At 37.0% G+C, this 16,685-nt stretch overlaps 1 protein-coding gene across 5 annotated transcripts in view; it reads left to right on the top strand.

Moving 5' to 3' along the window:
• The first annotated feature begins 4,723 nt into the window (after positions 1-4,723).
• Positions 4,724-16,685, top strand: part of LOC106071212 (proteasome activator complex subunit 4-like) — a 79,741-nt gene continuing 67,779 nt past the window's right edge. For all 5 annotated transcript variants that reach the window (XR_008777129.1, XM_056025014.1, XM_056025013.1 and 2 more), the window contains exons 1-3: positions 4,724-4,837; positions 7,264-7,530; positions 15,878-16,018. Coding sequence is in view for 4 of the 5 variants with exons in the window: in XM_056025014.1 (XP_055880989.1) it covers positions 7,292-7,530; positions 15,878-16,018 (380 nt within the window). In the remaining variant the exon portion in view is untranslated. The remainder of the gene's footprint in view (positions 4,838-7,263; positions 7,531-15,877; positions 16,019-16,685) is intronic.

The raw sequence follows: 16,685 nt of genomic DNA, 5'->3' as shown, positions 1-16,685 counted from the left end.
AGAAGCGAGGAAGGCTGTCGTTGGTCCGCATTCAGATTGCTGGTGAAAGGACTGGTAGAATTAGTAACAAGACTCTTGGAATGCAGAAGCCTGTTATGGTTATGTGTTTGTCCTTGTGAATAAACACACTTATTTATTTACTGTAGAACATCATTGAGTTGCCTGCCTTAAAGTTACAACAATACTGTCTCTAATTCAGTCACAAGAAGCACTGGCACTTGATTTTAAACATCAATTCGGTTAAACACCAAGCCGTGTTTATGCCATCTCCCATTTAGCTCGAGCCTGTCTTTGTGGTCCCTTAAGCTATGTCTAATTCATTCTCTAATTCTTGTGCTATCACCCAGACTGCTATCACATTTGATAAATTGTTATGCTCCAATCAAGTGTTATAACACACATGCTAGTCCGCACAGCTTTTCAGACGCTCTTGAAAGAACTGGATATCGCTTTAGTAAACCGTTAAAACAATTATTTACAGGGAAAATGCTTGTCGAGTCTTCTACTCAAAGCTTCTTTATTCTGCCTTCCCTTAAATCCGGACCTGCTGCGATAGTTTATAATCAAAGCAAAAGATCCTGCCTGCTAACCCTTGTCTTAAGAGATCCGACGTGAACATTACCTCTATGATTTTATAGTTTTAGACTTTAAACAAAGAGACAGCAACATTATGTGTTTCTTTTCATGCTCATACCGAGGATGGACGAACAAATATAGACTTGAATAATAAATAGCACTGCCTAGAATTAATCTTGTTTTAAGAAGAACACATTACTGAAATAAGGTTACATGCTAAAATTTCGTACGACAAAGTAGCGCTGACAAAATGGTAACTTTAACATGTCGGTAAAAAATCATATTTATCTGGAGGCAGCAGACGTTTGAATTCTGAGTTTTTCTTCTCCCTCGGGCAGGAGGAACACGTTAGCTTTAGGTGGCAACCTTTTGTCCTACACGTTAAGCTTGTAAACGTTATCACCGACAGCATCTCGGGGGTGGGGAGGGGGGCCCGGGGCGCGAGATAGCGGGTAGATTGGTCATGAGGCCATAAGGTGAAAATCTGTAAAATAACTAACTCAGATTTGACACTATATTTCAGAAGAGAAAAGAAATAAAATAGATTCTAGAAACAACATTTTAGACACATGCAGATCTAGGTATTATAAAAGACTAAAGACTGAATCATTTATTTCAAAATAAAATGCTGCACATATTTGAATGACTGGTTGCTGAGCATCTCGCTAATGACACACAAGTCCTAGATTCGATTCTTATACTAAACAATTTTTGTTTAGAACAAATAAAATATATATTGTTATGACTCTACATTGCGCACTGCCATTAGGTACGAGACTGTGCACCATGAGACACAGGACAGAGACACGCTAAAAGATAGAGGAAGTCAAAGATGGCCGATAATTAGATCTAGGATGTAAACAAGAAAGAAGTGCCGCTATTATTGGTTACTCTAGTGGTATACTTGTTATCGCATTACTATTGCTCTATTATGAAACCAATACCCTTTCGTTGAGGTTCTTTGGGCTCGCTGTTGGCTGAGTTACAGCAATATGTTAAATGTTTTCTTGGAGGTTCAGAGTGTGCCGATTTAAATTATTCCGACAGCGGATTCAAGCGGTGGTTGATTTTGAAACCAATACGATGCCAATGCCCACTCATTCTCATCGTATGACCTCAAAACCATCCATTCAAAGTTTGTTTGTTTGTTTTCTTGCGGTGGTTGATTTTGAAACCAATACGATGCCAATGCCCACTCATTCTCATCGTATGACCTCAAAACCATCCATTCGAAGTTTGTTTTTTGTTATCGGTTTGAAAGTCTAACCTAAAAGATTACAAAAGAGAGTTTGTGTTTTCTGCATGTGAGACATGGATGACATCTGTCAAAATTGAGAAAAGACTAAACGTAGTTCAACAAAAATGGCTGAGACGGATTTTGAGAGTCAGTTACACAGATAGGGTCTCAAACAAGGAAATCCTATGCCGAACTGGGAGTCGAACACTTAGTGAAGTTGTGACATAGCGTCGCATGAGGTTTGCGAGACATGTTTTCAAGAGTTGCGATAACATGGAAGCCAATACGAGGAAAGCGCAAACAGGGACGTCCTCGTATTACTTTGCGACACACCTTCATGAAGGATCTCAGAACAGTGAACACCAGGTGGGAGGAGGCTTCAGACATTGCCAATGACAGACCTTTATGCAGACAGCTTGCAGCCCAATGCGCCGAACGGCGCAGGAGGACCTAAGTAAGTCTAAGTAAGTCAAGAACTTGATACCAGCTCTTGATGGCTAGAGTGGTTCTCACTACTTCGACTAATATAATGTTTAAAGCTAATATCAGAGATGACGATAAAGTAAAGAAACACAATAAATAATAATAGGCCTAATAATTATCTCACACTCCGGACACAAATTTGTATTTGAAATTGATATATTGATTTACAACTAGGCGTTAACCACCAACACTGAAAATAATTAAAAAGAAGTAAGTTGATGTTTATTAATATATCAAGTTAGCAAACGTTTCGAACGACACTGGCGCCTATAATATGTAAAAAAAAATTAGTAATAATATAAAGTGTTTTCTTTAACCTATGTGTATCCAGAGACATTAACACTTGGCTGCAATGGGCGTTCTCTGTCTGTCCCTGTCTCTCTCTCTCTCTCCTGCACGGATCCTGGAGACCAACGTCTCTGCGCAGTAGTTTACTAGTCAGTGGCGTAGCATCCATCGCGCGAATGGGTTTAATGAACCCGGGCCCACGACCAATAGGAGCCCACAGCTATGGCGTAGCAACAACCATGGCGCGAAGAAATTCATTACGCTTGGGCCCATGGCTCATGGCCAGTTGGAGCCCACAACTTAGGTAGAACATTTGTTTGTTCATTTGAAACACTTTTAATTCGTTTAACTCTGTTAAGAAGTTGTAAAAACATTGACTTTTAAGACACTATTACTTATATGCAGTCCTAACTGAGTCAAACGTTATGACATAATTACTTACTTTAAAAAAAAGTACGATCTTTACATTGAAATGTCTTTACATTTAGATTACTCATTTTTTGTCACACACTAAATTTGTCTTATTGGTTGGAGGGGGGGCCACCAAGATGTTCTTGAACCCGGGCCCACGGGTACCTTGCTATGCCACTGCTAGTATGTTGGCCGATTTTGTGGGGTCGGGAGAGGGCGATGGCATCAATCCCGCTCCCCTAAACTTTCGAGTGGGGGGGGGGCGGTCCAATTTATTTAGGCTATAGAAATCACAGCTTGCTAACAGAATAAATTAAATATCTATATGATTAAAACATGTTATTAATGTTTTAACCGATCTTTATATTATGTCGTTCCCCTGTTGGCCGATAGGGGGGGGGGGGGCGAATACATCTACTGCCCTTCCCACCTAAACCCCTTGAGTGAGTGTGTGTGGGGGTTCTACTTTTATAGGGAAATCATAGTTTGTGAACAAAATTAGTTGAATTAAAATATAATTTTTATATTATGTCGCTCCCCTTCTGGTATCTTGGCCGATTCGGTGGAGTAAGGGGGGGGGGGCGATTGCATCTACTGCCCTCCCACACTCTAGCCTTTGAGTGTGTGGGGGGGGGGAAGGTCCTATTTTTATAAAGAAATCATAGTTTGTGAACAAAATTAGTTGAATATCTAGATAATATAAGCTACGAATTGATATGTGAACCCATTTGTATATTATGAAGCACCACACTCTAATCTCAAATTTTATCATTAGTAAATACAAAATGAAAAAGGGATGTACCAGGTGGGAGGGGCGATACATGCAATCGCCTTCCGCCCATCGGACAAACCAATACTTTTTCTCTTTGTATTATAGTGTTAAGGCTTCCGCGCGGTGTTGCTTCTTGGAAATATATCTAGTGTAGATCTGACTGGAAGTAACGCTGAACTTAACTACTTCAGTAACACCGGCGAAAGGCCGAAACAATCAAATATGTAGTTTTTAACATGTACACTAATAAACTAGTCCATAAAACTAGAAACACTTTTATTCCATGAAACACAATACACAATATGAAAGGAAAAATAGAAAACAAATGCTAATTTTGTCGCAATGTAATCAGGTCGCCTGCTAAGCGGCGCCCCGGAAGTAAATTTATATTGAAGGAATCAGAGTTTTTAAAGCTTTGGAGGGTTGTTCGGTTAGAAAGACAATCTGACTGTGTGTGGTACTTGGATGATTTGCTAGCATGGTAGCAGCTAGTTCTAGTGCTTCCCTTTCTTCTCGGAGGCTGTCAATGAATGTTAGATTAAAAAAAAAAGAATATTTTTCCCGCCCCAATATTTTCTAGTTCTCTAACAAAATTTAAATTGATTTCTTTTTATATTTCAAAACCTTATAAGGTCAAGCTAGAGTTGTCCCAGGGTGGCCAACGAGCAAGTAATTCTTTTTCCCAACGATATACATCAACTGTCAAATTTCTAGGACAATCGTTAGAGCCGTTTTCGAGATCCCTGTCCAATTCCCCCCCCTAAGACTTTTCCCACCCACCCAGAAGTTTCCACGAAGGTAGGAGTTGAATAGAGGCTTTGTAAAAAAAAAGTTTGGCATTTTAAATTACAGTATCAGCAGTATCCTTGATCTTCGGAATCAGCAGTATAGGTATGCATTGTGGAACATGTTCAAGAAAAAGCAGCAAAAACATATGACGTATATCCGTTCAAGAAGTTTAGAATTGAAAAGAAGGAGAATTGTTAAATTAGTCTAAAGGAAGAATTTTCATTGGTACAGATAAATGATCTCTATAAGGATTTAAAATTATACCCACATTAGTTTTCCAGGTAGATTCATTTATGTTATTTTGTTTGTGTGAGGTAGACCTGTTATATAGGCCTTTACATATTGCATTGCCCATAAAAATTGATGCACTATTCCTCAACCTCAATTTGCATTCTAGATTTAGATGTACTTTTAACTTGATCACCTCCGAAAAATAAATCCTGGCTACGCCCATGCATGTAACCATAACCATAACCCTTACCCTATGTTTGCCGAATGAAATGCTACATTTTTGTAATGATATATGATGTAGTTGTGGGATGTAGTGCCATAGTACAAACAAATAGGATAATCGGATCACTTTATGAAAAAAAAATATAGGAGTATTTAAGATTAAGAATTTTTATATTTTTTCTATTCAAAGGCATTTTCTTTTATGTCTATGTAGCCTAAATTTAAAACTCAGTCCTAACTCTAGAGGCCTACTTGATTAAAAAAAAAATTAATTAAAAAGCATCATTTGATTATACTTATGATGAGTATCTACGATAGATCTATTTTTTTTTCATCTACAAACGAGTTACAGTAGTTTTCTCCATATTGTGAGTTATTGCCCCTATTTTTTGTATTGTTAGTTCGTATGAAATATGAAAACTAAGGGATTTTGGGGTTTTAAATTTGAATTGTAGATCTAGATCTATAATAAATCCAAGCCTATGTTTTTACTTAGACTAGATATTTACATCTACCTTATCTTTTGAAGTAACGTGTGTAATTTGACTATATTAAATATAGATTTATCAGTATCAGATCATCATCTAGATTTAGATCTAGATCTATTATAAATAATTATTATATTATATTTATAGTCTAGAATCTAGATCTAGTATCTAGATTCTAGTCTAGATTATAGATCTAGATGATAGATCTATTAAATCTATATAGACTTAATTACCTTCATTGTCATGTCACTCAATCTCTTGTGGACAAATAAAATAAATTTAAAATTATTATTAAAATATCAGAATTTTATCAATTTAGAATATCAACACGACAATATTCAATATGATCCAGAGTATCATGAGTATGTGGATATGTGCATAGCTTCTTAATATTCTAAATCTTTGTAACTCATGTTTCGCTTGCAGACATCTCTGTAGGTTTGTCTTGGTGGTCCTTGGGTCTGACTCCTTCTGCAAGCTGAGCGGAAAGGATGTCTTTAGGGATTCTTCCATCTGGCATGTGAGTGACCAAGCCATTGCTCCATTTGCAGCGAGAGAGGATAAAACCAGATGTGATTCATCAGGGGATAGTTACGTAGATTCCTGACCCTAAAGTTGACCCAAATCTACACCAAATAGATCTAATAAAATTCGTGATGATTCATGGACTCTGTTTACTTCTATATAGAAACTCTCCATGTATGGTCAGTGGATCATGCAGTAAAAAATACAAATATTTGCCTCTTATTTGCTCATCAAAGAAACACAGACAGAAACAGATGAATATCCACAATAACACAGTCACCATCAGAAGGTGGGTGGTTGCTTCTTTCCTATTGCCCAAGGGGAAAGTTCTTTCAGAGAAAGTGAATATGATGGTACACTTTAAAGGTGCTAGCTATAAGCAATGGAACACTCCATGGACAAGATGGCAGGATGATAGAAAATACAAGTCATCTGGTAAAAAATTTGAAACAATTTATATGAGAGATGTACCTGGATCTTAAAAGCATTCACATCTCGGTTTATGAAGAGTGGCGTTTTAACAATTAATGAGACAGCCAGTTGTTTTCATGACATTTTTAAGTAATTTTGATCTGAAACAAAAATCAATATTTGTGTGGGCTCATTTCTCATAACCTTACCGACTGCTGCCATCCCCATCCTCCTGCAGGATGTTTGGATTAGGAAATAGATCATCTTCAACTCTGAAGGAACTACCGAAACATAAAACAAAACAATACCATCAGACTTTACAATTTAAAAGACTGAATTTTTTATTTAGACACTGCTTTAGGATATCAACGAAACTCAGAAACAGTCTTTCTGAGACAATAGTGTGGATTTAAGACACCAGTGCTTCTCCTAGGGTCAGTTGTATGTGACCTGTTCTAGGGTGAGCTCATCAGCAAATTAATCATTTTACAGCCTGAGGGTTGCACATTAGGAAATCATTAATTGTGACAGGCAGGCTGTACATTTAATTGAATCCATACTAACAGTGTACTTATCATGTCTCATGGCTATTCATTCATTCAGTTTCATTTGTTCTCTAACTTTTTTTTTACTTTCACAAATGTAAATCTATCTTTGGTATAAAAGAAATCCTTCGCAAACTTAAAATGATCTTAAAATTTGAATGAATTCAAACAGATCTGTCAACCTTAGCCAGCGCAGGTATTGAATATTATATTTCCCATGTCCAGTATATGTACATATATCTGTACACATTGGTCATTGACTTTTTTGAATGCTTCTCTCCTTAGGCAGAATATTTCATTGCTTTGAAATAATATGGATGGTGATGGTGATAAGTCCTCTAAAGAATCAAAGGAAAAAGAAGATACAGCCACAGAAGACTCAGAAAGAGATGCAGTGTTTCAAATACAAAAAGTGTATAACAGCTTATTGCCTTATTATAAAGATGCAGAAAGAAAATCAATCTTTGCTGAAATTAAAAGCCACCTTGGTAGAGCAGTTCAGCTAAGAGATTTGAAAATAGGATTTATACACTGGGTACAAGAGCTAGAAAGGTAGGAATATAATGTAAACATCTTGAAAAGTAAAAAGAAGAAATATATAATGTATACGTTGTAAACAGCTTGAAAAGTAAAATTTAGGAATATAATGTAAAAGTTGTAAACAGCTTGAAAAAGAAAAAGTAGGAATATAATGATGTACAAGTTGTACCCATTTAGAAAAGTAGGAATATAATGATGTACATACCCATCTAGAGAAGTAGGAATAAAATAATTTAAAAGGTATAACAGCTAGAAATGGAGAAATAAAACTATGTACAATAAGCTGTACACAGCTAGAAATCCTAGTATTAAGTTAATCAAAAAAGGAAAATTTTTCTACGTTATATTTATATTTGATTAAATACTCAAAAACAATACATACTCTAGTTTGACATTATTTTTATAGTTCAGGAAGAGGTCTTTCTAAAAAAAATCTTTACATGCGATTTTTTCTTATTTATGCACTATCATCAGATTTGTATTTTCAGCTCTCTTGTGTGATCTTATATGGGATTTTTTAAAAAAGTATTTTGTCTGTGTGGGCAAAATAGCATTGTCTAAAATAAAAGTCATTGTTAAAAACCATTGGCAGGAATGGTAAATAAGCAGAAGAATGTCATCCTTACTCCTAATCAACTTTCTTCTGCTAAGTTTCTAAGTAAATAATCATTGTTAACACGTCAAGTGAGCTGTAGGTTTTGGCAACAGCTCTATATTAAATGACTTGCTTAATAGCTCACTTCAACGTAACGTCTAACAAGTAGAATAGACAGTTTTAAAAAAATCCATTCCTATATTATGTGCAACTAGTCATGTCAACTAAACATTCATATTTTATTTGTCATGTGCTTCCAACGTTTGACCAACATTTTCCTTCCACCCATGAAGAGAGAGTGTAAGCTAATATAAGATAATTGTTAAGGCATTCCATTTTTATATTTTGGTGGATTTATTAATTTATTAATTTGGTTAAAACTACATAAAGGGGTATATTGTCAAAGTGGTAAAGCACTTGGCTTCCCAACTGAGGAGTCTCAGGTTTAAATCTCAGTGAAGACCAGGATTTTGAGCCTTAGGATTTTAGGACACCTCTGAAATTAAAGGTAGTTGTTTGTTTAGCTGACCACATGATACCCTCATAAGCTATCGTCCTTAGAAACAGATGACCTTTACATCATCTGCCCCAAAGTTCAAAAGGTGTCTTCTTCTTCTTCTTCTAGCCAGCTTTATTGCTGCTGAGCTGTGAGCTCTTTTGCAGACTGTGCCAAGGAAAAAAAGTGTGCTGTTTTCTTCAGTTGTTCAGCACTGCCGTACAGGGTGTTGGTTATGTTGGGCTGTAGTGGAAGAAGGGTCTGCCTAAGGTGGATTAGGGAGGGGAATTCAAAGAGGATATGGTTTACGGTTTCAAAGGGGTGGGCGCAATGTCTGCAAAGGGGTAGTTGTGTGGAGTTTATTTTGTTCAGGTGGTAATTTAATAGTGGTGTGTGTCCTGTTCTTAGTTGGAAGATTGTAGATTGTTCTTTGCGGGGGAGGAAGTTAATACTGTCCAGTTTGTTAGGCGTAGTCATTTCTCTGTACATGGCTCTGCCTGTGTTTCCTGATGCCCATTGGTTGAGCCACTCCTCTTTGTGATTGTTGACTAACATTGACCTTAGGGTGAGGTAGTTAACAGGTCTATCTGGTTGTTCCATAGATGTACCTGCCTTTGATAGCTTATCTGCCTTTTCATTTCCCATGATGCCAATGTGTCCAGGGATCCACTGTAGTGTAATATTGATATTTAATTTTGATATCATCTGGTGGATTATCACAATGAGTGTTGTCAACTCTCTTGGGCTGTTTGAGGTGCTGCTGTTAAGTTCTTGCAGAGTAGATTGGGAGTCTGTAAAGACAACAATATCTGATGGTGGTTGCACTCCTTCATATAATTTGTTTTCCACTGTCTGGAGTGCTATGGTAATTGTCTCAATTTCGGCTTGGAAGTTTGAGTAGTAATCACCACAGGGTGCGCTTATCTCAAAGTGTTTATTTTTAGGGAAGACCAGGAAGGCACCAAGACCAGCATTGATGGTAGCTTTGAAAGCCGATCCGTCTGTATAAATATGGATAGCTGTTTTTTGATAGCTTTCAATTGTTTCAAGGAACACTCCAACATAACAATGAGAACGATGAAGAAGAAGAAGAAATTGTTTCAAGCGTGCCTACTTTGAGCTCCAGTGGATTTGATTCTTTTGTTAAGGTGTTATTTAGTAAATGTGTTTTGATGGTTGGTTGTTTGTAGTTTAGTCCGGGTGTAATGTTCGAAAACCTGGTAAATTTTTCTCTGTTGTTGGGTAGGTGGTGTTTTAGGGCTAGTTGGTCAGTAAGTTGGATCAGAGTCCTTTGCTTTTTTTGGTTGTTTTACCTATTTCTCTGTGTTAGTAATTTATTTGGATGATCGTCCTCCAACCTTCTGTATCTCTCAATAGCTTCTAATGCTGCTCTGTTGCGCCTTAACTTAAGAGGTTCAATATTGGAGTCTATTTCACAGGCTGCTGTGGAAGTAGTTCTCATACCTCCACTAATTAACCGCAAGGCTTGGTTTTGGATTGTATCTAATGATGATTGATATGTTTTGTTGGCAGCTACTTGTATGGAGAGACAGTTATCCATTACAGATCTGACATATCCAGTGTATAACTGTCTTAAGGTTTTCTTTTCAGCTCCCCAGGATGTTCCTGCTAGGTGTTTTATTATGTTTAATCTTTGTGATGCCTTTTCTTTTAAATCTGCCATAAAGTGTTTTAGAGACAGTCTTTGGTCTAGTTTTACACCAAGATATGTTGCATTTTCTTCTTTATTTATTGGCTGAGAGTCTATTTTTATGATGTAGTTTCTTTTTGCTGTTTTGTTGCTGTGGCTAAAGATTGAATAAACTGACTTTTCTTTGTTTATTTCCATTTTCCATAATTTTGAATATGTGGAGATAGTTGTGAGGGCTCTATTTAGTTTGGATCTAGTCAGCACTGGATATTTCTCTGTAGTCCAAATTAAAAGGTCGTCTGCATAAAGTGCCTTATTGACCGAAATGAGGTCTGGGAGGTCATTCATGAAGATTAGAAAGAGAGTGCAGCTAAGGGCTGAACCTTGTGGTAGTCCTTTTTCCAAACTTTTTTTACTAGAGATGGCACCTTCGAATCGGGTTTGGATGGTTCTGTTTTTTAAGAATGCACTGATCCAGCTGTACATTTTTCCATGGATGCCCATTTTTTTCATCTTCAAAAATAGACCTTTTCTCCACACTCTATCATAGGCTTGCTGCAAATCTATAAATACTGCTGTAGTGTGCTTGTTTTCATGAAACCCTTCTACTGTGTCCTGGATAAAACGAAAGAGGTGGTCTTCTGTTCTACTTGCTTTCCTGAAGCCAGCTTGTGCATTGTGGAGTGAGCAAGTACTTTCTAGCCACCAATAAAGTCGGTTATTGATCATTTTTTCTGCCATTTTGCCAATGTTGGATGTTAGAGATATTGGTCTATAACTTTTTGGGTCTCCAGGTGGTTTATTTTTCTTTAAAATGGGTATTATGTTTGCGGTTCTCCATTCCTGTGGTATGTCTCCTGTTTTCCATGTATGGTTGATAAAGTTAAGTATACAGTTTTGGGCCTGTGGTCCTAGTCCCTGAATCATTTCATTTGTTATTTTATCGGGTCCAGGGGATTTTCTTGACTTGAGGCTTTTTAGGGCAGTATTGAGCTCATGTAGAGTGAAGGGAGTGTCAAAGATCTGACAGTTGACTGTTGGAGCTTTTTCTTCTTTCTTTAAGATATTACTGAAGGCCTGGTCCAGTTGTTTTTTTGGCTTTGACTTGTTAATGTTGGCAAAATATTTATTGAAGGTTTCAGCCTTTTTAAGGTTTTCTGTTATTATGTCGTCAGTGTCTTTTATAGGTTGGGGGTTTGTTATTTGTTTCTTTCCTGCTAGCCGGTGCAGAAGGGTCCAGGCCTTTCGACCATCCTTGTTTAGATCTAGTTGTTCGCATGTTGTGGTCCACTTTTTCTTTTTTTCTGTTTTAATTTTGTATCTTATAAGCCCTGTCAATTTGTTGTACGTTGTCTTGTTCTCTCTAGTAGGTTTTTTTTTCTATAGTCTTTCTGGCCATGTTTCTTTCTTTTACTAATTTATCTAATTCAGGTGTCCAAAAAGGTTTGTATTTCTTAACTTGGCCTCGAGGGATGTATTTTTTTGCTGCTTGTAAGATGTTGGAGACTATAGTTGTGTAGGTTGAATTGACGTCTGTCTCAATTAGGCCTATGCTTGATAGTCTTGTGTCTGTTTCTTGTGAAAAAGCTGCCCAGTTAGCTTTTTTATAGTTCCATCTAGTTGTTTTGTTGGATTGGTATCTACCTGGCGTTCCAATATTGAGGAGTATAGGCCTGTGGTCACTACCTATGTCTTCAAGTACTGTTATTTTAGAAGAGTCGGTAATGTCTGTAGAGATAAAAGTTAGGTCAGGTCTGCTAGTTGTGTTGTGTGCTCTGTGGAGGAAAGTTGGAGGTGTAGTTTTGTTTTGCAGAAGGTGTAGGTTAGAGGCATTTGTTACATCCTCTATTTCTTTGCCACGCTTGTTGTAGTGTGGGTAGCCTAGGGAAGGTGTGTGTGCATTGAAGTCGCCAGCTATTATTGTCCTTGTGTAGTGTGGTAGTTGTATGTCTATTTCTGCTGTTGATGATGGTGGGCAATAGTAGTTTTTGATGGTGTACTTTGTTCCTCCTCTCCAAAGATCAGACCTGCCTACCGTTACGCAAAATGCGTATTCGTTACGCAAAATCTCCCCAAAATGACCGCCAGTACGCAAATACGCATTTAACCCGTCGCGTTACGCATTTCGTATGCTTTTTTTTTTTCTCCTCTCGCTTACAAGCGGTCACGGAGGTCACGCTAAGCCCACCTGTGGGGAGAGGGGCGAAACAGAAAAGGTGGGGTGAACACAATGTGCCCAGATCTATACGTTGATTGGTACTTAACAATTAGATGTCTAGAAATAAAGAACGCGAGAGTGAGGGAGTGGCGGGTTGGTACCAGGTTGGTACTGTCAGTTAGCTGACCAACGTGACTTTTTTTTTGTAAGTTCATGAGTAGAAATTAATTATGTTGGTGCATTCCTGATTCTTGTATTCATTTGTATAGAAAAAAAATCGAAGAGCTATCGATTAAAAACACATTGAGTGACATTGTAGATATCTAGTCTAGATCTAGATCTGGTCTAGATCTAGATCTGGATTCTAGATCTAGAATCTAGATAACTTGTTATACAGGAATAGATCTAGCTCGAGTCTAGCTAGTCATTACGTTATGTTATGATTCTCTACATTACCCTACAAACTAGTAACTAGTTATAGTTATAGTATGATTTAGAATTTAGATTGACTAGATCTAGAATAATCTAGATCGATAACATCTACTACCATCTAGTCTAGATCTAGACTAGATTCTTAGTCTTAGTATAGAATAGATCAAGTATGAAGGTAGGCCTACGAAAGTTTGGATCTAGCGGATCCACGGCATCGGTAACACTTTTGAGCCCAGATCTAGAGTAGATTATATTCATTATATAGACATAGATCCAGATCTAGTCTAGATATCATCTCTATTGATCTAGATTTAGATTGTAGATCTAATCATGACATCTAATATTATATATATATAGGGGAAGGTGGGGTGAAATGTCACAAGGGTAAGTTGTCACAAACACTATATCGATATAATGTGATGCGCTATCAAGAATGTGAAACTACAGCTGAGATGTTTACGGAAACATTTACAAATAGTTATAAAATGAAGTCGATACCTTTTCGCATTTTAAAATTATCACGATTCATTGTTTTTGACTGTTCGGAAAGTGGAATTTTATTTTTGTGTAATTTTGTTGAAAAACACTTATAATTTTGAGATGATTGTCTAACATTACACTGTTTCATATCTCTGTGTATTAGTTACACATTGAAATTAGTTTTTTTCAAAAAGCTCGACCCAATAAAATGTTATTAAAATAAATGTTCTGAAAATTGTTGTGGGGCAAGTTGTCACACAGGTTGGGGTAATTTGTCACAGCATTTTGAAAACAAATTTTAATATTAATATTTGTTTATTAATAATTATTTGTTTTATTGATTCCTTTTTATGGTGATACCTAATAGATACCTAAATAGTATTAAGCGACTTTCTCTTTAAATAATGCTGTTTATAAAGGTTATGCCAGCATCAACATACAGAAAAGATGTTCTCCTAGCGCAACATTTATTTTAGGAAAGAAGTTACCTAGTCCTACTATTTAGATAGGTTGGAAGTGGGTGCATTGCTGAAAGAAATGAACAGATATTTTACAAATATTATATAGAAAAAAATAAACATTATTTTGAAGAAAAACCTACAGCTTTTCTTGTTAGGTCCAAAACTTTCAGAACCTTCACATATATATATCATTATTTCACGACGGCCAGTCAAGGAAACTACTACAAGAACAAAGTCTTGACTTAATATGCTATTTCTTTTAGACATAGCAAGATATGGTGATTTTTTAAATGTGTGACATTTTACCCCATGCCTGTGTCAACTTACCCCGGTGTGGGGCAAATTGTCACAACCTCAACCCAGCCACTTTTTTGTTGTATAACTTTGATAAATAAAGAGATAAAGTTTATTTCATTTACTCTAATTGTTGTCTGAATGTTTAAGTTACAGCATGTTACGTTTGGTGAGAATCAATGAATTCTAAGTATGTTTAAAACATCAAAATCTGAAAACTGTGACAACTAGCCCCACCTTCCCCTATATATATAATATTAGATGTCATGATTAGATAGATATATAGATATATATATATGACAAAATAGAGGATCACGTAAGTGTTACGCATTCTGGTGCCAAAATACGCATTTTGACCGTAAGTGTTACGCATTTGGACTATTTTTGGTAGGCAGGTCTGCCAAAGATGTATTTCCTGCGTATCGATGTCTGTATTGTTCTGTATTTGTTTTACTGTGGCTTGTGTGTCGTTTCTTATGAGGGTCATAATTCCCTGGCATTTGGTGCAAAGGCATCTGTACTGTGTGTAGCCTGTGATGTTTCTTTCTTTCTTGGGCAGTAGTGTTTCTTGCAATAGCGCTATGTGTATATCATGCTTTTTGAGTATGTGTTGGAGTTCTGTTGTCTTGTTTTGTAGGCCTAAGATGTTGAGTTGCAAAAGGTTTAGAAGGTGTTTGCTGCTAGTCTGTTTTTTATTTCCAGTAGCTGACTTAATCACAGGCAGTCCTGGAAGAAACTGCCATGCGCAGACCTTTTACGAGGCGATGTCTGAGCTCGTATGGATTTTTCGTTAAATTCCTGGACATTTAGTGTAGGCTGGGTGTTTCCTCAGGCTTTTTTACAATATATAAATATATAGTCCCTGCATTTTAAGGGAGTTTTCGGTCTTGGCAATTTTCTCCAATACTGACACAAAAGGAAACATCTAGGTCTGAAGACTGTAACCGGAATATCCATGGGACAAGGTGGGGTTGGCCAATGGTCCATTCTCCGCCATCCATAGAGCTCTCCAAATGGAACTTTTCTGCAGTAGAAAGCTTAAAGTGGACTGTGCCCTGGGTATGCTCTGTGGAATCGTCACATCCTGGATCCAGGCCCCTTCACATTCACCAGATTTAGAAAAAAAAACACTTCATGTTGGGTTTATGTCTAGTATTAGAATGTAGTGAGACAAGGACCTCCGTCTGGTGTAGTGCAATCCAGACCTCTGTCAAAAAGCACCTAGAGGGGGGGGGGGAAGGTCCACTATTATTCACTTAGTGAAATGCAAGTGGAAAGGCAGTGGGGTTATTTATTTCTCTTGGTCATTTCCAAGCCCCGATACCCACACAGGGGAGTATCACCACAGAGTGGAGGTTTGGAGTCAGAGTTTTCCTTCTCCTAGATAGGTTGCGTTATTTAGGCTGACGTGCCCCATCAACACGAAGCTAAACTGGTTTTGAGGCGCCAGTGTTCCGCCTTTCATCCCTTCTGTCAGTTTGTAAGAACAGGTTCCGCCGGATTTTTTAGAAAATCACACGTGAAGGCCAGGAGCTGGATTTGACTGTCAGAGGCATTTAGAGACGCAAGCCATGGGAGCATTTCTTGGAAAGTGGGTGCTTATCCCCACTTTCACCCCCGGCATTGACAGTCCTTTGGAACTTTAAAGGTGTACTTTAATACAACACAATACTTCTATAACATTTTTAGCACTCAAGGTTTACTTTTTAACTATTTTCATCAAAGCAGAAATCAGTTTTACCAACTTCCATGCTTTGACAAAGACCATCTTCTTATATGTCCTATTCTCCAGATATATTTTTCATTATGGATATCATTTTTCAAAAGCTGACCATATTCTTCTTGTGGAGCTTGCATTTCAAGTGCTCACAATGAGCTCCCATGAATATGCCCTGCTTGACAAAATGGCCACATTACTTACATTGCTATTAAGGTAAGTTTTTTTCTCATATAGCTGAATTAACTTGTTACTTACATTGCTATTTGGGGTAAGGTTATTTCTCTTGTAGCTCAGTATGCTTGTTACTTACATTGTAAGCAATGTAATCATCTTCTTTTTTGAAGTAACGTCTGTATTATATAAGATATTAAAGTAAGGCTATTTCTCCAATAACTGAATAAACTTGTTACATTGCTATTTAGGTAAGGTATTTTCTATGATAGCTGTATTAAGCTATAGAAATTCTATTTGAACATAAATACTATATCTTTTCTTTTCTTGTCAAGATTCTATTAAACAAAGTTTAAATGTTGAAATGTTTAGTTTTGCTTAATTAATTGAGCTCAACCTATTCACTGTCTACAAAACTGTCATAAGACTAGTAGTCATGTGTGCGATTGGGGAGGTGATTTTGAATGTACAATTTTAGGGCATTACTGCAAACAACTCTACTGTCTACAGAAATATCATAAGACCAGTACATGTATGCAAGTGAGACCTGGACACTTATAAAGAAAAACAACAGAAAATCTGCTAAAAACTTGGGAAAGGAAAATTCTTTGAAAAATGTATGGAGCCATACAAGATGAAACTGGAGGAAGAAAACCCACTAGGAGATATACCTATAAAATGAAGACCCATCTATAGTGACAGAAAAAAA

The sequence above is a fragment of the Biomphalaria glabrata genome, chromosome 3, assembly GCF_947242115.1.
Source record: "Biomphalaria glabrata chromosome 3, xgBioGlab47.1, whole genome shotgun sequence".
Taxonomy (NCBI): Eukaryota; Metazoa; Mollusca; class Gastropoda; family Planorbidae; genus Biomphalaria; species Biomphalaria glabrata.
The sequence above is the reverse complement of the archived record's forward strand: the minus strand, read 5'-3'. Positions and strand labels throughout refer to the sequence as shown.